The 20,340-nt window shown below is 57.0% G+C and overlaps 2 protein-coding genes across 7 annotated transcripts; both read left to right on the top strand.

Moving 5' to 3' along the window:
- The first annotated feature begins 316 nt into the window (after positions 1-316).
- Positions 317-6,450, top strand: PGLYRP2 (peptidoglycan recognition protein 2). 4 transcript variants are annotated; one of them, XM_045549667.1, is made up of 6 exons: positions 317-373; positions 954-1,166; positions 2,603-3,664; positions 4,726-4,936; positions 5,526-5,823; positions 6,342-6,450. In XM_045549667.1, exons 2-6 carry the CDS (start codon positions 1,076-1,078, stop codon positions 6,429-6,431), a joined length of 1,752 nt encoding a protein of 583 aa, XP_045405623.1. In that variant the 5' UTR covers positions 317-373; positions 954-1,075; the 3' UTR covers positions 6,432-6,450. The 4 variants fall into 4 exon arrangements, with proteins under 4 accessions (XP_045405623.1, XP_045405631.1, XP_045405605.1 ...); XM_045549675.1 differs by lacking the exon at positions 317-373 and adding an exon at positions 692-720; XM_045549649.1 differs by lacking the exon at positions 317-373 and adding an exon at positions 692-823.
- Positions 6,451-6,532: 82 nt separating this feature from the next.
- RASAL3 (RAS protein activator like 3) lies at positions 6,533-18,042 on the top strand. 3 transcript variants are annotated; one of them, XM_045549636.1, is made up of 18 exons: positions 6,533-8,475; positions 8,595-8,929; positions 10,716-10,846; positions 10,981-11,059; positions 11,166-11,227; positions 11,518-11,588; positions 11,959-12,085; positions 12,180-12,278; positions 12,730-13,272; positions 13,573-13,717; positions 13,976-14,120; positions 15,023-15,259; positions 15,349-15,550; positions 15,656-15,774; positions 16,150-16,540; positions 16,705-16,988; positions 17,573-17,636; positions 17,741-18,042. In XM_045549636.1, exons 2-18 carry the CDS (start codon positions 8,608-8,610, stop codon positions 17,882-17,884), a joined length of 3,165 nt encoding a protein of 1,054 aa, XP_045405592.1. In that variant the 5' UTR covers positions 6,533-8,475; positions 8,595-8,607; the 3' UTR covers positions 17,885-18,042. The 3 variants fall into 3 exon arrangements, with proteins under 3 accessions (XP_045405592.1, XP_045405581.1, XP_045405571.1); XM_045549625.1 differs by having other exon boundaries at positions 6,533-8,929; positions 16,831-16,988; XM_045549615.1 differs by having other exon boundaries at positions 6,533-8,929.
- Positions 18,043-20,340: the final 2,298 nt, after the last annotated feature.

The raw sequence follows: 20,340 nt of genomic DNA, 5'->3' as shown, positions 1-20,340 counted from the left end.
GTGGTCTCATACATGCTATCCCTCAGTGCCCTACTTCCTGAGCCTCCACTGTGTGCCCAGCCAGAGTCCCCAGCGGAGGACAGCTGGTATATGAGGGGAATCCCAGGCCTAGCTCAGTCTGGGCTTTCTCAGACCTGCCCAAGTCCCGCCCAATGCTGAGTCCTCTGCTGAGTGGGTCTCCCGGAAACTCCCCTGGCTGGTTTTGGGGTGGGAGGCCCACAGGGAAGCAATTTACATACACAGCGGCCCAACCACGTCAGCCCGCCCCACCTGACGCCCCACCTGACTCCAGAATAAAGGGGAGACGGACCCACTTTGCAGGACTCAGCCACAGGTTCCAGGGAAGAGGAAGGACCCCTCACTGCCACCCCAAGTAAGACCAGAAGCCAGCTCCCAGGACAAAGCCAGGGTCCTGAACACCCAAGCCCAAGCCCTGCTCTCAGCTACTTCTGGTGGCTTGGGATCAGGGCCTGGAACCGGATGAGAGGTGATATCTCCTGGTCCCCATGGGCTCAGAGCAGGTCTTGTTGAAAACAATCCCTGGCCCCGCACCCACCCTCTGCCCAAGCCAGAAGTGTTGGATGCAAAGAATCCAGGAGCCAGTGCCAACTTGAGGCCCCTCCTTCTCTCCCCTCCCCCAGCAACCTGGTCTTACCAGTCATGCAAGCCTGCAGCTGAGAGTCCCCTCTGGTGGCCAGCAGCAACTACAGAGCTGTCACTGTAAGGAGGTGGCAGAGCTTGTGGGATTGGCCTCAGTCTACCTGTCCCAAGAATGGTCAGAGTTTGCTAGAATCTGAACTCTCTGGCCTCCAGATCCCTCCTGGTATGGGCCTGGCTTACTGACCCTTGGTCTCAGCCTGAGAGGGACAGGATAGGCTGGGGGAGACCTTGAATCTCAGATGACCTTGACCCAAGACACCCTGCCCCATACCTGTATTGCCTCTGACCCACAGCTCTGTGAGAGGCAGCTCTGCCATTCACCGTTGGACTTTGACCGTGGCCGGAAGCTCTGCTCAGCCCTCCAGACGTGCCTCCTTCCAGAACTGCCAAAGTTGTCCACAGAGGTCAAGCGGGTATGTCCCCTGGAAGCTGGAACCCCGCAATGACGGTCCAGGGTATCCTCTGGATTCTGCTCAGATCGCTGCTGTGGCCGGAGCCAGGGACAGGTGAGTCCAAGGGCAGAGGCCCGGGGCCAGGACTCTCACTCTGTAGAAGTGTACTGCTGCTTTCTGTGTCTGGCAGGGTATGGGGTAAGGCCAGAGACCCTAGCATGCCCCAGCTCTCAGGTAACCTCCAGTCTGGGGATATAGATGCTCCCAACCCCATAGGATCAGGGCAGGGATTGCGGGGAAAGACCTGGGGTCTGAGGAGCAAAAATAGGGAAGGCTTCCTGGAGAAGGAGACACAGAGAGGAACTAGGACAGGAAGGAGAATGGTGTTTGGTGGAGAAGCAGGAAAGGGCATTTTGGGGGGAGAAGAAAAAAGCTATAGAGGAAGGACAGTGTAAACTGTCTGGAGAAGAGCCTGGATTCCATACAGCAGAGTGTGGAGATTAAGACTTCCTGGGTTCAAATCCTGCCTCTGCTGCTTTCTTGCTATGTGACCTTAGGCAGGTAACTTAACCTCTCTGTGCTTCAGATACCCTATCTGTAAAAGGGGGCTTGTCTCAATCCATTTGTGCTGCTATACCAGAATACCTCAGCCTGAGTAATTTGCAAAGAACAAACATTTATTTCTGTATAGTTCTGAATGCTGGGAGGCCCCAGATGCCAACCCCTTGACCTTGGACTTCCCAGCCTCTAGAACTGTGAGAAATACATTTCTGTTCTTTATAAACTACCCAGGCTCAGATATTCTGTTACAGCAGCACAAACAGACTAAAACAGGGGCCAATAGGACCTAGCTCACAGGGGCTGTGAAGATTAAACAAGCTGTTACGTAAGTCACCTAGAGCGGTACATGGAATACAGTAAATGTTTGCTGAATGTTAGCTATTATTTAACTACCCATCCTGGACCTGGCTCTGGGCCAGGTGACCTAACACTTCTAGGTTCCAGGTTCATCCACTGACTCCCCCCACATGGCACAAGCCCACCCTGCTCCTCCCCCTGGGCATTCTTCCAGTTACCTTTCATACTAACATCCCCCAACTCCAAATCCAATACCAAAAACTGTCCATTTTTCCCCCTCAAGATTTGGGGACTCTCCCCACTTTTGTCCACTACAATGCCACCACCTGCCTTCAGCCACTGTCATCGCTCACCTCCCCACTGTCTCACCTTCTCGACCCTAGCACCCTGAAAATCCATTTCCACTTGGCAGCCAAAGGAACCATCTTAGAATGCCAGCCTGGCCATGTCCCTCTCCTGCTCATAAACGTGCTATGGCTCCCCAGTGCTCACAGACAGTCTAAGCTCCTTATCCAATAGGCAACAGTCCGTGTGCCTCAGTTTCTTTACCTATAGAAGGACAGGGATGAGGGTCTTGGGGTTATCAGATGGAGATCTGGGAGCATAGGGAAGATGTGGAATCAGACAAGGAGGCTCAGGAATGGGTGGGGCTGGGCTGCAGGGCTAACATTGCAACCTCTCTCTTCCTGCAGCTTCTCTGCCTATGAGTATGGACTCTGTCATCCAGGTCCTGATGGAGATCGAGCAGAAGGCACCAGCAACGGAGCCCAGCCACACCACCTCTGCATGGATGCTGTCAGTCCAGAGCTCTGGCCCCCACAGTCACTTCTACCACTTCCTGCTAGGGGCACAGAGCTTCAATGCTGCCAAGCTGGGTCCCTACCCGCTAAGCCCAGAGCTGCAAGGCCTGGCCGAGGAGGTATCCCAACATGGTGTATGGGGCGGGCAGGAATTCGGGGTTGTGCTGGCACCTGATGGCTCAACCGTGGCCGTGGAGCCCCTGTTGGCGGGGCTGGAGGCAGGGCTGCAGGGGCGCAGGGTCGTGAACTTGCCCTTGCACAGCACAGCTGCCCCTCCAGATGCAGAAGCCTCCTTTCCAGATGTTGGAGCCACCGCTCCAGATGTAATAGCCATCTCCCCAGGACTCAGGAGTGCTTCCCCAGATGTCACCTCTGCAGATGTTGGAGCCTACTCTTCTCCAGATGCCAGAACTCCAGATGTCCCAGCATCCTTGGCAGATGCCAAAGCCGAGTCTCCGGCTACTATAGACAGCCTCCTAGCAGTCACCGTGGCCAGAAACCTGGGCCTGACCTTCCTCCAGTTCCCCCAGACCCAGAGCCGTCCAGGTCTGGGAACGGAGGGTTGCTGGGACAAGCTCTCTGAGCCCCGGATCTTTACACTCCTGGACCCCAAGGCATCATTGCTCACCGTGGCCTTCCTCAACGGTGCCCTGGATGGGGTCCTCCTTGGAAACTACCTGAGCCAGACCCCTGAGCCCCGGCCACCTCTCAGCAGCCTGCTGCGCCAGTACTACGGATCTGGGGTGTCTGGAGACCCAGGGCTCCGCAGCAACTTCCGACGGCAGAACGGGGCTGCTTTAATTTCGGCCACCACCCTGGTCCAGCAGGTGTGGGGGGCCCTTGCCCTGCTACAGAAGCTGGAGCCAGTACACCCCCAAATACAAGGCATGAGCCAAGAACAGCTGGCCCAGGTGGCCACCTATGCTGCCAAGGAGTTCACTGAGGCCTTCCTGGGTGAGAAGGTCCCCCATCCCTTGTGACCCTCCCTCTCACAGATTCATACACCCAGCCCCATGTGGTCAAGGGAATTCAAGGTTAGGGAGTACAAAGGGGGCAATAAATGCTATGGTGGGGGTGGGGTGGGGCAGGACAGCTGTACAGATGAGGAAAAGCTAGAGTTGGGCTTTGAGGGATGAATAGGAGTTCATCTGATTTTTTTTTTTTTTGAGACAGGGTCTCACTCTGTCACCCAGGCTGGAGTACAGTGGTACAATCATGACTCACTGCAACCTCAGACTCCTGGGCTCAAGTGATCCTCCTGCCTCAGCCTCCCGAATAGCTGGGACTACAGGCAATGCCACCCTGCCCAGCTAATTCTAATTTATTTTTTATTTTTTATAGAGATGGGATCTTGCTTTGAGGCCCAGGCTGATCTCAAACTCCTGACCTCAAACGATCCTCTCACCTCAGCCTCTCAAAGTGCTGGGATTACAGGCATGAGCCACTGTGTCCAGTCTGCTTTTTTTTTTTTTTTTTTTTTTTTTTTTTTTTTTAGTGAGGAAGAGGGCATTCCAGGCGGTGGGCTCAGCATATGCAAAGGCACAGAGGTTCAAATGGAAGTTCAGCCAGTTATTCCTGTGAGCCTTTAGGCAAGTTGCTTCACTTCTCTGAACCTCATGTAAAGCTGGATAAAGCATTGCTATCTCTTGGATTTGCTGAGTGGTTTAAAAAGATGAAGCACATGAAGCAAGTAGCACACAACTGGACTTCCTTCTCAGTGTCCTTCCATCCCAATGCTGGAGAAAGCAGTGGGCCCTGGGTTGTAAAGGGTCAAAATTCTTGGGTTTTATCCTGAAGGGGATGGGAGCCATAGTGGATATTCCAACAAGACTGGGGTGCTGTTAGATTTAGTTTCGTTAGTTGGTCCCCAATAGGGACCAGTGTGGGGACAGACTGGACCCTTCCCAAATTTACAAAGACCCCAGAGGATGGACCATATGTGCCTTTTAATGGGGATGCAGGCGGCAGGCCGAGAAACCTTTGCTGACCCCAGCCGTGGACCCCCTTGTTCGTAGGATGCCCCGCCATCCACCCCCGCTGTCGCTGGGGAGCAGCGCCGTATCGGGGCAGCCCAAAGCCACTGCAGCTGCCGCTCGGGTTCCTGTACGTACATCACACGTACGTGCCCGCACCACCCTGCACGGACTTCGCGCACTGCGCAGCCAACATGCGCTCCATGCAGCGCTTCCACCAGGACACGAAGGGATGGGATGACATCGGCTACAGGTGGGCGGAGCCCAGCGGGGTCGTGGGCGGGGCCGAAACGAAGGGGTGGGGTCAAACTGGGCGGAGCCTGACGCAGGGGACAGGGCTTGAACCCCAGGGAAGCAGGAAGGAGGAGGAGTTTGCGATGGATAGCGTCGAGTTGGAGAGGGGGCGGGGCCTAGACTGGGGGCGGGGCCTTAATATAGGCCGAGAATAGCGACACGGTGGGACTCTTCGGTCAGGGGAGAGAACTAGAACTGGAGGGGACCTGGGAGAGGGGCGGGTCCTGGGGCAGGGTCCGAGTCTGGGGCAGGACAGCGATGGCCTAAGACAGAAAACGGCTCTGAATTGGGCAAGAACTGGACTTGAGAAAAGGTGGAGGGGGAGGAGAGGGGAGGGGAAAGGGGTGTGGCCAGTGCTGAGGGGAGGATCCCCAGAGACAGGATGGTTCTGGGGTGGCAATTCGTGCGACAGTGGGACGGAGCTGGACTTGACAGAGGCGGTGCCACCGCGCAGGACTTGGGGTCGATGGCCCTTGTGGCACAAGGGCGGGATCCGGGCGGGGCATCCCTCACGCCACGTGGTTCCTCCTTCCCGGTCCTCTCCGCAGTTTCGTGGTGGGCTCCGACGGCTACGTGTACCAGGGCCGCGGCTGGGACTGGGTGGGCGCGCACACGCTCAGCCACAACCACCTCGGCTTCGGCGTGGCCTTCGTGGGCAACTACACGGCGGCGCTGCCCACCGAGGCCGCGCTGCGCACGGTGCGCGACGTGCTCCCGAGTTGCGCAGTGCGCGCCGGCCTCCTGCGGCCAGACTACACGCTGCTGGGCCACCGCCAGCTTGTGCGCACCGACTGCCCCGGCGACGCGCTCTTCCACCTGTTGAGCACCTGGCCGCACTTCAAAGCGGTGAGTCTGCTCTGCCTGCACTACCTCAGCCACCCACCCAACCTTGGCATCACCCCTGCCCCCTACCCAAAAGCCCTCTGTCCATACAACACTAGCCTGCCCTGTGACCTTTTGCCCGCACAACCTCTGTCCAGCCCCTAACCCTGTGTTGCAATCCTCTGCTCAGACTATCTCAGTCCTGAGGATGCTTGTTCAGCTCCTGAATCCGGGACCCCAGATGACAGCTCTTAGGCTGGAGCAACCTAGGCCCAGCCAGCACAACCTTGGCCTGATGACTTCATCCAAGCCCCTGACCCTCATCACTAAAACACCTCTCTAATCACACCTAGATAATCTCATGCCACCTGTCACTCCATTTCATTAAGCTATTGATCTGCCCATACTGGCCCGCCTAAAGTTGGCTTTGTCCTCACTCCTTCACTTTGGGCCCCTGTCCCCTCCCATCCAGGGTTCCACTGGGAGGAAGGCAGACCTAGCCACCTCCCACCCCAAGCCTCACACTCCCTCGTCTTTTCTAGACTGTGAAGCCAAGAACTGCCAGGAGGACCTCTCAGAGGTCCAGGAGGGAGCTGCCTGCCATGATCCTGCCAACCACAGACCCCCAATAAAGAGACCATGGAAAGAAAATCTCTGTACATGCATCATGTGTGTTTGCACGCGTTGTCTTAGTTGGGGTTTGCCCAGAAGCAGACCTTGCGACAACGATTCCAGTACAAGTAGTTTACCAAGAGGTGATCTCAGGACATATCAGCTACGGAATGAGGTACCAGGGCAGGGAAGGGGAGGCAGCCAGGAAAGGATGCATTATCAAGTAAGTTTCCACTGTGGGCAACCAGAGCTCAGTCCCACAGGGAGCCCTGGGGGAGAACATGGGAAACCTATCTCAGAGCCATCCCACTCAAGGGGCGAGAGAACTGGGGTGTTTATACACTAATTCCCATCAGTTATTAGTTGAGGACTGCTCTCGGGGACATGTTAATTCATTGGCACTTTGGGGCTGCTTGTTACATGGGCAGAATGGACTCCATTTGCCAGATGCAAATGGTTGCAAATGTTACCTACTCAAGGAAGCCCTCCTTGATTTTTCCAGCTCAAAGAAAAGCACTTCTGCTCAGCCTATACTCCAATCTGCCTATTTACTTCCAAGTCCTCTTCACCAGCTAGAAATGTCCCGTGCTTGAGTTGGGTATCTCTCTCCCTCACTGGTCTGTATGTGAGCTCTAGGACAGCAGGAACCAAGTTTATTTAGTCCCCCACCCCATGGCTTCTCCAGCCCCTAGCACATAGTAGGCACTCAGGAAATACTTGTATAACTAGACAAAGGCTCACATGGTGCACTTTTTGAAACTGATATTATCATCTTGCACAAACAAGCAAACCAAGGCTCAGAGAGAGGAAGTGACTTGCCTGAGGTCACACTGAGAGGGGCCAACTGGCACTCAAACCCACTCTGTCTTTTTCTGGCTCCTGGGACAGAATTGTGCTGACTCATTTATTCCTCAGAACAGCATTTATGCACCTCTCTCTCTCTCTCTTCTTTTATTTTGGCCAGGGGTGGGGGGCAGAGACAGCGTCTCACTCTGTAGTCCAGGCTGGAATTCAATGTTGTGATTGTAGCTCACTGCAGCCTTAAACTCCTGGTCTCAAGCGATCCTCCCACCTAAGCCTCGCAAGTAGCTGGGACTACAGGCTCAAACTACTGTGCCTGGCTACCCACCTCATTTTTCAAGTAAAGATTTATTGAGGCATAACAGAGATGGAGGAAAATGCAACAAAATGTATAGCATGATGAATTTTCATAACAGGACACACCCACGAAACCAGTACCCAGCTCAAGAAATAGAACATATTCAACTTATGTTATATAAATTTTACTTCCATAAATAAAAATAATAATATTAATAAATACGGCCAGCTCCCAGAAGCCCCTTCCCCAGTAACTAGCACTTCCAAAGAAAACCAATATCCTCACTTGTTAAACATAGTTTTACCTGCTTTGGAACTTTCTATGAATGGAATCACACGGTGTGTACCTTCATTGGTTTTTGGTTTTTAGTTTTGCTCAGCATTGCTTGTGATTCATCCAAGTTCATGCAGTAGTCTGTTTGTTCTCATTGTTGTATGGAATTCTGCTGTGTGAAGAGACCACAGTTTATTCATTCTACCATCAATGACACTTGGCTTGTTTCCAGTTTGGGACAATCACGAATAGTGCTGGTGGGCATGTCTACTGGGTATCTATCTGGCAGCGGAAGTGCTGGGTCAGAGGACACCCAGCTAACAGTGCTAGTAGATCACAGGTGAATCAGCCCACGCTCTGGCCAGCAGAGGATGAGGGTTCTAGGTGTTCCGTATTCTCACCAGTATTTGTTCAGCATGTGCCCATTTTGCAGAGAAGGCAACGGAGGCTCCGAACGAGAGGGGCATTTGCTGCCTCCCCCAGTGAGGGATTCTGGGTCCTTCTTGCCAGAAGCCTGTTCTGCCACCTCCTCGCCTCCCCTGCTCTGCCCCCAGCATCCTGCCCTGACTACCCTCCCAGCCTGGCTGCCGGGTGGGGTGGGACAGACAGGGTCACGTGGAGTTGGGTTCAGAGGGAGGAAGCCAGGCAGGGTGCAGACGGCTGCTGATTCTGGGGCTGGTCAGGAAATCAAGGTAAGGGAGGGAGTGTGTGTGGGCCCCAAGATGGGGTTCCCTGGAGGCAGAGCTGAAAATGGGGAGGGGGCCAAGATGGGGCAGACACTGGGCAGAACTGTCACTTTCTTGTCCCCCAGGAGAACCCACACCATGGACCCACCGTCGCCAAGACAGGCCTCCCAAACCCAGCCGGCGGCCCCCTCTCTGCTGACTTCCTACCGCTGGCACACAGGAGGTGGTGGGGAGAAGGGGGCTGGAGGGTTCCGCTGGGGCCGCCTTGCGGGCTGGGGCAGAGCACTGAGCCACCAGGAGCCCATGGTCAGCAGCCAACCAGCCCCTCGCTCGCTGTTCCGCCGGGTCCTCTCTGCACCCCCCAAGGAGTCACGCACCAGTCGCCTCCGGCTATCCAAGACCCTCTGGGGGAGGCACAAGAACCCACCGTTGGAGCCGGAGCTGGAGCCAGAGGCCCCAGGTACATGACTCCCCCACTCTGAGCTTGGGCCGGGCTGGGAAGCCGGATGCTTGGGTTTCATCTGCCTCCAGAGCATCAGCCCTACAGACACAGGAAGTTGTGGGGAGCGCAAAAGCCCAGCAGGAAGTGGCTGGGGCCCGGCTGCCCTCTTCCCTCTTTCCCCCTAAAGAGGGGTGGGAGGAGTGGCCAGGGACCTGTGGGCAGGGGATCCAGACTGAGGAAGGGACAGGGAATAGACCCACGATTGTACTGTCCAGATGACAAATGGCTCTTGGCCCCAATGAGTCTCTCCTCCCACCCAATGGGCCAGGCCCACCCATCTCGGCTCCCTCCTACTCTCCTGCCTTGGAGTCTCCCTGTCTTGGTTTCTTCACCTCCCCAAGCCTCAGCTTTCCCATCAGTTAAATGGGAATAAAGATCCCTACCTTGAAGGGTATATCATTTCATTTGCTCATATTCCTTCATTCAATCAAGCAGAGGTTTATTGAGCATATATTGTGTGCTGGGCCCTGATTTAGGCACTGAGGACACAGCAGTGAACAAAACAGATGACACTCCCTGCCCCATGGAGCTCATAGTATACTGGAGGTGACAGACAGTAAATAAGTCAAAAAGAAAATGACAGACGCTGCTTAGTGTCACACAGGGGGATCTAGAAGGGTAATAACTATCCCAGGATTAGAGCTCAGGAATGTAGCACTAGCCCAGGGCTGAGCATATTCTAAGTGATCCATTCATAAGTGGGCGTTATTATTGTGCCTGGTGACAAAACAAGGAAATAGGGAATCTGTGAGGGTTGGTTCAGCCCTTCCATTTCCTGGAAACTCATTTAATTCTAACCACTCATATTTCCAGTTTGCAAAGCATCTTTTCAACTGCCTCCAGGGTGTCAGGTATCACCTACTCTGTAGGAGCCAGAGGGAGATCTCTAACAAGCAGACCTGCTCCTCACCTGCTCAAATACCTCCCATGGCTCCCCACTGCCCCCAGGAGAAAACCCCAGCTCCTCCCACTGGCACCCAAGGCCCTGCACCAATCTCTTCCCAAACCTTCCCCTCCCCAGCTTCCGAGCCCTCGAGCCTCTTTTTGACTTTTTATTTCCCTGGGCCTTGTTCTGTCCCAGTCTTTGCTCAAGCTATTCCTGCCATCTTCCCCTCCATCTCTGCTTGTCATAATCCTACCTGCTGTTCAAGACCCAGTGCAGACTCACTCTCTCTGGAAGGCCTTCCCTGACCTCCCAACAACCTCCTCCCCTTCCCCAAGAAACAGACCTCTCCCTACCCTGAACTTTTTCTGTTCTTTTCCCAAACTTTGAATACTTTCCACCTTAGATTAGTTATCTATGCAAGGAACCAAGGCTCCTACCCTTTTATTGAACCTCTTGGACCTACCTACTGTCTTGATTAAGCAAAGAATGCTGTGTCTGAAGCCCAGCTCAACCACTCACAAACTGTGACCATGGGCAAGTCACTCGACCTCTCTGGGCCTCAGTGATAAAAGCCCTTGGAATGGCTTTTTGAAGGGTTACATGAGAGCAGGTGTGTGGAGTGGCAAACACAGTACTGGGCACATAGTAGGTGGTCTGTGTCCACTACTCATGGTGGTTGGTGGGGACAAGGCCCAGAGAGAGGTGAAGACTTGCCTAAGGTCACACAGTCTGACATGGCTGCTCAGCTTGGGGCAGGCACCCAGGAGGGAGCCCCTGATAAGCCTTAGTAAATGGACAAAGTGTCCTGAGGGAGAGGAAAGGACTCTTAGGTCCCCCAGCACCTCCTCCTCTTCCCAGAGCCGGAGCCGGAGCTGGAGCCCCCTGCCCCACAGATCCCTGAGGCCCCCACACCTGATGTGCCCGTCTGGGACATCGGGGGCTTCACCCTGCTCGATGGGAAGCTGGTGCTGCTTGGGGGTGAGGAGGAGGTAAAAGAGGGCATGTGGGCAAGGGGAGGGAAGGAGGAAAAGGGAGGGGGATGGAACAGAGGCAGGGGTGGGAGTGAGGATAATGGGGGGGTGTCTGCCTCCCCTTTTTGACTGCCCACTTCTTTGGGGAACAGGGTCCTTGTAGGCCCCAAATGGGAAGCGCTAGCTCTGAGGGCAGCATCCACGCAGCCTTAGGGAACCTCAGAGATCCAGGTAAGCAGGGAGGGCGTAACGGTCTGGGGCACTCAGGAGCCTCTCAAAGTGGGACAGAATTTAAGAAGATTCCAACCTCTCACCTCCCACCTCTGATGACCCACAGATCGGATTCCTGGAAAGACCGAGCCAGACGCTGCTGGTCCCAACCAGGTCCACAACATTCGGGTGAGGCGGCCAGTGGGAGATGGGGAAGGCAAAGACCCCCGGATGCTCAGAGCTGGGTGATCTGGGGCAGGTCACTGACCTTCTCTGGGCCTCAGAGACCTTATGTGTCACGTGGCAATAAAGGTAGAACTTTCCTCTTAGGCTGTTCGTGAGAAGTCAGTAGAGAATGCAGGAAAGCACAGGGTTTGACCTTGGTCCCTAAGACCAGCAGATCCTCGGGAACACCCCGGGAGGGAAGACCTGAGGAAGGACCACAGGGTTCTGCCCAGCTGACATCCCCTCTCTCACAGGGGTTGCTCAAGAGGCTGAAAGAGAAGAAAAAGTCCAGGTCGGAGCTGGGGGCCAATGTCTCCCGGGATGGGTAAGGGTCTCTGAGAGGCTGGAGGGGCTGGGGGTCAACCTTGCCCTCTTCCTCCTCCTCCCCCTGCCTGTCATTCTGAGCTTCACCAAACATTCCCTGTGGCCACCTCTGTGTTCTGCCCCATGTCAGGTGATGCTAGGGCCACTGAAAGACCCTTGCATGGAGCCAGACCTTGGTGGAGGGGTGGGGACAGAGTCTGACCCAATAACTCTAAAATGGGGTGGGAGCTGAGTCGACACTCTGGTCTGAGAGGGACAGGATCCAATTTATGTTCGAGTCCATCTTGGCCTTCCTCTATCCTCCCTTCAGGCAGTGGGGGGTGGGGAGGAAGAGGGAGGAATGACCGCTTGCTCACCTGTCCCCTGCCCAGACCCCCCAGTGCTCTGGGCTCTAGGGAATCGCTGGCCACACTCTCCGAGCTAGATCTGGGCGCCGAGCGGGATGTGCAGATCTGGCCAGTGCACCCCAGCCTCCTGGGGGAGCCCCACTGCTTCCAGGTCAGTGCAGGCCACCCTCCACCTCGGTGTCACCTCTGACCCTTCGTCTCCACGCTCGGACTCAACCACACCCTTGGATTCTCCACCCCAACAGGTAACGTGGGCGGGCGGAAGTCGCTGCTTCTCTTGTCGCTCTGCTGCTGAAAGAGATCGCTGGATCGAGGACCTTCGTCGCCACTTCCATGCCACCCAGGTCATTGCCCCAGAAAAGTGGGACACGGAAACCCAGCCCACAGGACTGGCCTACCCTTTCCATTCTACCCAAGCCCAGCTGGCTCCATAACCACCGCCAACACACCTGCCCCGCCTACACCTTTGCAACTGCTCCAAGACTCCCCTTCCACCTACTACCAGACCCGCCCCTTCTATTCAGCCCCTTGCCCTATTTGTACCCAAAGCCCTGGCTGCCAGGTAGTTACTAAGTTTTCACTCCGCGACTACTCCTCCATACCCTGGCGCCCCGATCTAAGGCTTCCGCTTGGCCACCTCGGGACCTCCGTGGCCCCATCCTTTTTCCGTAAGGGCCCAGCGATCTCTCCGGGGACCTGGCGCACCAGATTGGACGTCCCGCGCTTCAGCTGTGGTGCCCGCCTTGGAGTGCCAAAGCCTCCGAAACGCTTCTCCCGCCCCACTCCCATCTGCAGGACAACGTGGAGCGGGAAGAGACGTGGCTGAGCGTGTGGGTACAGGAGGCGAAAGGGCTTCCCCGGGCGGCGGCGGGGACAGCCGGCGTGCGCGCCGAGCTGTGGCTGGACGGCGCGCTGCTGGCGCGCACTGCACCGCGGGCGGGCCCAGGCCAGCTGTTCTGGGCCGAGCGCTTCCACTTCGAGGCGTTGCCACGGGCGCGTCGCCTGTCGCTGCGGCTGCGCGGCGCGGGCCCGGGGGTCGCGGTGCTAGGCCGCGTGGCGCTGCCGCTGGAAGAGCTGGAGGTCCCGAGCACACCTGCCGCCGGCCTGGAGCGCTGGTTCCCGCTGCTCGGAGCGCCGGCGGGCGCAGCGCTGCGGGCGCGGATCCGGGCTCGACGCCTGCGCGTGCTGCCGTCCGAGCGCTACAAGGAGCTGGCGGAATTCCTCACCTTCCACTACGAGCGCCTCTGCGGGGCTCTGGAGCCCGCGCTGCCTGCGCAGGCCAAGGAGGAGCTGGCGGCCTCCTTGGTGCGCGTGCTGCGGGCCACTGGCCGGGCACAGGTGCGTCGGCGCGACGGAGCGGACCGGGGTGGCCAGGAGTGGGCGGATAGCGCGCTCTGGGGTACAGGACCTGAATTGCACCTGTAAGGGGCGGGGCCTAAACTGAGCCTCACCGCTAAAAGGCTTAAGTTTCTGTTGTGAGGGGTGGAGGGTTCCAGCCTCAGTTATGAGCCCCAGTAGTGAGGGGGGGACAGCTACAAAGGGTGGGACCTTTGCCCCAGGTGTGTGGGACGGGCCAAGGGTCAGGATTCCCTCTGGGTCAGTCTGCACCCGGTGCAACATGACACCTGCCTTGCCCAGGTACTGGTGACAGACCTGGGCACCGCTGAGCTCGCGCGCTGTGGAGGCCGTGAGGCGCTGCTGTTCCGGGAAAACACATTGGCCACCAAGGCCATCGACGAGTACATGAAGCTGGTGGCACAGGATTACCTCCAGAAGACCCTGGGTGAGCTGGAGCGGGGAAGAGTCAGTGTCAGAGGCCTACTGGGTGGGCTAGGGGACCTGGAGGACTTCTAGGAATCCTTGGGTAACCTGGATTTTAGTAGTGGGTGGTGATTTGGGGGTGCTAGGATCCTAGCGGGAATTGGGAGCTCCCTGAGATGTTAGATGCCTTCCAAGTAAGTTGGAGATAGGCTTGGAGGCTGGGTGTGGTGGGGTTTGGTGGTCATGGCCCCCACTCCTATCTGGCTGTGCTGTGTTGCAGGGCAGGTTGTGGGGCGTCTCTGTGCCTCCACTGAAGACTGTGAGGTGGATCCTAGCAAGTGCCCAGCCTCAGAGCTGCCCGAGCACCAGGCCAGACTTCAAAACAGCTGTGAGGAGGTCCTGGAAACCATCGTCCATTCCTATGCGTAAGAATCAGGGGCCCAGAACCTGAACCCACCGCTGCCTGTCATGCTAACCCGGACTCCCGGTTAGGGTTGCCAGATAAAATATAGGATGGTCACTTAAATTTGCTGCAATATTTGGGACATACCAAATAAATAAAGTTTATGTATTAGGTATGTTCCAAATATAAATAAAATTATAAAAATATATATAATATCAATAAAACTTACTCTTATCTGAAATCCGAGTTTAGCTGGGTGTCCTGAAGTTTTATTTGCTACATCTGGCAACCCTACCCCCAATGCTATGCCACTGGCCCAAGTTAACATAGGACCTCAGTCCTATGACCTCTGATTCCAGATGATGCCATACCCCTAATCCCATAACCCCTGACCTTAAGTGACCCCCATACCTCAAATCCCATGGAACTGATCACAGAAAGCCTAGGATACCAATCCCTTGACCTCTGACCCTAGTTTAACCTGCATGTCTAATCCTTGACTTCAATCCAGAGACTTCTGACCCTAGGTGACCCTGGAACCCCAATCCTACTTCATATTGTGCACTCTGGCACCTCAATCTCATGTCCAATAAAAACTGCATCCCAAGCTCATGACCTCTGTTTTCACATGTCCCTGTACCCCCAACTCTAAGAATATTGTCTTCAGACAGCACCATAACTACATCATAAGCCATGACCCCCAAGTGGACCCATAACCCCAAGCATCATTATCTCAGATGTCCGCAATCCTGGAACCCAGATCCCAGGTTCATTGAGAAGAAGGCCATATGGTCTTCATAAATAGCCTCCTGGAGGATCATGGAGGCTTAATGCATTAGTTTCTGGACTCCTGACCCCTGACCTTATGACCTTGACCTTTATGTTCATAGCCTCCCCCTCTGACCGTTGCCTCTTCTGTCCCAGCTGGTTCCCTGCAGAGCTGGGCATGGTGTTCTCAGGCTGGAGAGAAGCATGCAAAGCACGTGGCTCCGAGGCACTGGGCCCCCGACTGGTGTGTGCCTCCCTCTTCCTGCGGCTCCTCTGCCCAGCCATCCTGTCACCCAGCCTCTTTGGTCTGGCACCGGAACACCCAGCACCCAGCCCAGCCCGCACCCTAACGCTGATTGCCAAGGTCATCCAGAACCTTGCCAACCATGCCCCGTAGGTGCTGGGAGGCTGGGGAGCCATGCTGGGGGTGGGGGGGTGTGGCAGGTGCCTGACCTGACCCACCCAGCCTGGTCCCAACTCAGGTTTGGTGAGAAGGAGGCCTACATGGGCTTCATGAATAGCTTCCTGGAGGAACACGGACCAGCCATGCAGCACTTCCTGGACCAGGTGGCCATGGCGGATGTGGATGCTGCACCCAGTGGTTACCAGGGCAGCAGTGACCTGGCCCTCCAGTTGGCAGTCCTGCATGCCCAGCTCTGTACTATCTTTGCTGAACTTGACCAGGTGGGGCTTGAACCCAGAGCCCAAGAAACAGGGTAGGGAGGCAAGAAGGCTGGGAGGCTCTGGCCTCAGAGAGCTTTTCAGCATCCTTCCTGTATGCCTCACCAGACCACCCGTGACAGCCTGGAACCACTGCCCACCATCCTGCGAGCCATTGAGGAGGGCCGGCCCGTACCTGTGTCAGTGCCAATGAGTCTCCCCCTGCCCCCAGCCCAGGTCCATGCCAGGTAACCTCAAATCTGGTCCAGGTTCTGAAGGGTGGGAGCAGGAGCAGGGCTCAGTCTGGGGTCACAGGTGAAGATGGATCATGTGAGCAGAGCTCAAGTCCAGGGTCAGACTGGAATCAGAGGTTGCAGAAAGGGTCAGGAAAAAGGGCACATTGTGTTAGAGGTCAGGGATGAGACTAGAAGTTACATCGGAGTCAAGTCCAGGGTCATAGAAAGGACAGGGTTTTATCTGAGTCAGAGATCAAAATATAATCCCATCAAGAACAGGATCACATAGAACGAAATGATTAGGGGTGAGATCACTTCTGGTCAGAGATTGGGATGGGTCATCTCAGGGGCAAGTTGAAGGTCTGAGCTCCCCCATCCCACCCCCAGCTTCTCCGCAAGGGAAAAGCCCGGCTTCCTGGCGCCCCGGGACCTCCCCAAGCACACCCCTCTCATCTCCAAGAGCCAGTCCCTGCGCAGCGTTCACCGCTCCGCCAGTTGGGCCCGGCCGCGGCCCGACGAGGAGCGGCCACAGCGGAGGCCCCGGCCAGTGCAGCGCACGCAGAGCGTCCCCGCCGGGCGCCCTGCCCGCCGCCGCCCGTCTGCGGGGCCCCGGCCGCGACCCAAAGGCTCCCTGCGCACTAGCCCCGCGCCGCGCAGCCGGCCCTGGACTGGGGCCTCCACCTCGCTGCCTCGGAAGCCGTCGGTGCCCTGGCAGCGCCACCTGGACCAGCCGCGAGACCGAGACCAGGCGGTGGGCACACACAGACCTGTAAGCAAGGTGAGGTGAAGCCCAAGTCCGCACCCGGGGAGGGTGGGGGGCCGGACTGGGAAAAGACTGAAGGGAGAGGCAAGTCTGGGTTCAAGTACTGAGCACGCTGCGCTGTGTGACCCCAGGCCTAGCCCGACCCTCTCTGAACTTCAGTTACTGCCTCTGTACAACAGGAGCGATGTTGCCCAACAGGGAAGGGCAGTGATGGGGCTGAACTCTTGGGCCCAGGAGGTCCGGATCTCCGGGAAGACGAAGGAGCAGGACCAGGGATCAGGTTTACAGCTGCTCTCCCTCCACAGCTGGCAGAGCTGCAGTGCGAGGTAGCTGCGCTGCGGGAGGAGCAGAAAGTGCTGTCTCGACTGATGGAGTCGCTGAGCACCCACATCCAGGCCTTGACAGAGCAGCAGGAGCAGCTGCAGGCCCAGCTGCGGGATCTGGACTGCAGGCTGCGTGCTGGGTGAGCCCCGTCCTCTCCACCAGCTCCGCCTCCAGGTGGGCTTGTTCCAATTATATTTGCCCAGGACCCGCTTTTTTCAGGCCCCCTGGCTCTCAGTCTGGTCCCGCCTCCTAGTCAATTCCGCCCAAATCACGCCTGGCACGCCCACACCTATGTTAGCCACGCCTCCATATGCCTTCCAGGCCCCGCCTCGTAGTAAGCCCTGCCCCCAGATGGGCCCACCTGCGCAGGCTTCCTCGGGACCCTGGCAGGTCCTCTCATCCAGGCCCCGCCCCTCAATCAGTCCCTCTCAACCTGTTGGGGAGGACATTGAGATATCCCAGTCTGGATGCTCCTTCACTGAGTCATAACTCCACCCAGGACTGGCCACGCCCCGCCTCCAAGGATTAATTGATTGGTCTTTTCATCCTAATCATTCCAGGCTCTGATCTGACTCTGCTTGAGGCATATTTAGGCCCCGCTCTCCAGTTGGAACAAACCCCGCCTCCGCTCCAAGCTCCGCCCTCTAAATCCCTGGCTCTCCAACCCAGAGCTGGGCCTTCCCCAGCCTCTGACCTTCCCCCTCTTGCCCCTGACCCCCACAGGACCTCGGAGTTGGATCCAGAGCACGGCCTTCCAAGAAGTGAAGGGCACAGTCTTAAAAGTCTGGTAAGACTCCTGTCTGAGCCCTGGGGCAGGTCTGGGCGGTGGGAGAGCGAGGGCTGGGGTGCAACCCTACCCTGGCTCCGAGCCCACTGCCACTGCCTCCCCAGGAGCGCCGCCTGACTGAGATGGAGAAATCTCAGGCCCAGCTGAAGGATGCAGTCCGGAGCCTGCAGCTTTCTCCAAGGACTCCAGGGTCCCGGAGCCAGCCTCTGCCCCTCAAAACACCGTGCGTCAATGGAGACACCACATGAGCTGTCCATTCCACCCCACGTGGTCTGCGAGCATGGCTGTCTTAGGGGGTGTTTGACCTTGCCTTAGCCCTACATGGCCTCCAGTGGGGAGTGGTGCTGTAGGTGCCAACCACTCTGACACTACGAGGCTGCCCAGTAAAGTCTTGATTTCAGTAAAATCGGTGGTTTCTTTGCCCAAGAATTGCCAATTCTTAGGACTTTGTCCCCCCAACCCCCATCCAGCTCTCCTAAATTCTCCCCTAATTAGAAGTCTCATGGAGGGGGTGCTGTGAGCAGAATCTCACCAGCTATGTGACCTTAGGCCTTCCCTCTCCAGGAGCCTCCGTTTTCTCATCTGTAAAATAGATCTATAGTTCCCTGCACAGTGGAAGACCCATAGTTAAAGGTGTTCAATAAAAGATATTCAACACTGTTATGGGCAGCACCTGCTTCTCAATGAAGCACAGATTCTCTTCCCACTCCCATCCCCACCTCCAACCCCACCCCATCAACTCCCAGGCCCCAGATGAGAGAATCTTCCTAGACCCACCCCCACAGATCCCAACCAGATCCCTCATTGCAGGGAGGACATGAGGCTGGGAAGTAACAGAAGTGTGGGCAGATGGGGAGATGGTTGAACTCTGTGGGTGAATGGTTGGGTAAATGAGTCACTTGAATCATGGGTGAGGAGTAGCATGGATGGAGCAAGACGCAGATGGACAAGTTAGCATTTGCTAGATGTTTGACCCGGTAGGTAAGTAACTGGGTAGGTGGTTAACCAGGATGGATATGTCTCCCTAGAAAAGGCCTGGCTCATAGTAGTAAAGAAATATTTGAATTGAGTAAGTGATTATATATATCATAGGTACCTTTGTTGAGGTCTTCTGAAACTCTGAGTTTGGCAGTAGGAAAACAATAATGAACTGGACAGACAAGATTCCTGTCCTCATGGAGCTTATACTCTAGCAGAGAGAACAAACAAACAAACAGTCATGCAATTGGTGGATGGATGTTCGGGTGGCTGGGTGGAAGGATGTGTGTAGGGATGGTTGGTTACTCACTTGGTTGTATGAATAGATGGGTATTTGCTTGGGTGGTGGGTTAATGGGCAGGGAGATGGGAAATTGATGGGTGGGTTGAGTAGGTGTTTGGAGGGATGAATAGGTGGTGAGAGGGGTGGAGGGATAGGGGATTAGTTGATTGCATGGGTAGATGAGTGGTTGGTTGATTGAGCACATGAATGAATGGGTGGGGAAATGGATGGGTGGTTGGATGTGCCATGTGCAGTGGATAGGAGAAGAAAACAGGCTTGTGATGTGTATGTGATGGGGTAGTTCTGGAAGCTGTGATCCTGGGGTCTGGGTGGAGAAACGGGGCTTAGCATTGAGGACCTAGGGTAGCTCTAGGAGCATGGAGGTGCTGAAATCATGTGTGGATGATGGAGAAGGAAGGAGTGAGCTCGTAGTTGGAAGGTAGCTAATTGGGGGCAGGGACTGGAAGCTAAAAAGTGGCTGGGTGGAGTCCTCAATGACCCACTGGGGAACTTCTTGGCCCCCTCCCCACTCTTCTAGTACTTTTAGCGAACCTAGCTTTGGAAGAACCAGTGGGATGATAAGGAGCCATTGGGGGCGGAAGGACAAGGGTGTTGTCATGGTAACAGAGCTTCTCCCTGGACTGTAGGGCCGCGCGGGCCCTTTAAGGGTGACCCGCCTGGCCACTCCCAACATGGCGGCGCGCCCGCTGGCCGACCCCCCCCCCCCGGGGGCGTCGCGGGTGGGGGACGCCCCGGACCTCCCCATCATGGCGACGCGGCGGGGCTGTCGCGCTGAGGTCACGGCGGCGCGCCGGGGGGGGCGGGGCGGCGGGGGGAGCGATTTAAAGGGACAATGTCCCCCGAGCGGTGGAGGCGGCGGCGGCTGCGGAGGCCGCGGCACCGGCACCGGGAGCGGCAGCAGCGGGAGCGGCAGCAACGGCCGCACCGAGGAGGGGAGCTCTGAGCCCCGGCACCTGGCCGGCGGCGCCGCCTCCCCGGTGAGGCCCGGCCTGGCCTGGGGAGCCCGCGGGCGGGGCGGAGGCGGAGCGGGGAGGGGGAGGCCCGGCCCGGGCCCGGCCAGGCGGGACCCCCTGGGGCGGGGGGCGGGGGCGGGGCCTCTAGGGGCGGGGCCTGGATGGGGGCGGGGCAGCGCAGGTGGGGGGAGGGGCGGGGGTCTTGGGGCAGGTGTCCCCCCTACCTCGGAGCGTCCCGCGGGGTCTCCCACCCCGAGGTGCACGGGCGGAGGGCGCATCCCCCAGAACCTGGCCCCTCGAGGGGTGCGCCGGCGCGGCGCAGTCCCCACCTCTGCGACCCCTGGGGGGCGTCCGGGCGGGAGCCCCCTCCCCACGCTGCCAAAGTGCTCCGAAGTTGCGGTCCCGCCCGTTCCCCGCGGGCAGTGCCCACCCGGTAGGCAACCGCAGGTGCTTCCTTCGGGCCTGGGCAG

This window comes from Lemur catta, chromosome 1 (assembly GCF_020740605.2).
Source record: "Lemur catta isolate mLemCat1 chromosome 1, mLemCat1.pri, whole genome shotgun sequence".
Classification (NCBI taxonomy): Eukaryota; Metazoa; Chordata; class Mammalia; order Primates; family Lemuridae; genus Lemur; species Lemur catta.
Note: the sequence above shows the minus strand (reverse complement) of the source record. Positions and strands in the feature narration are given on the sequence as shown.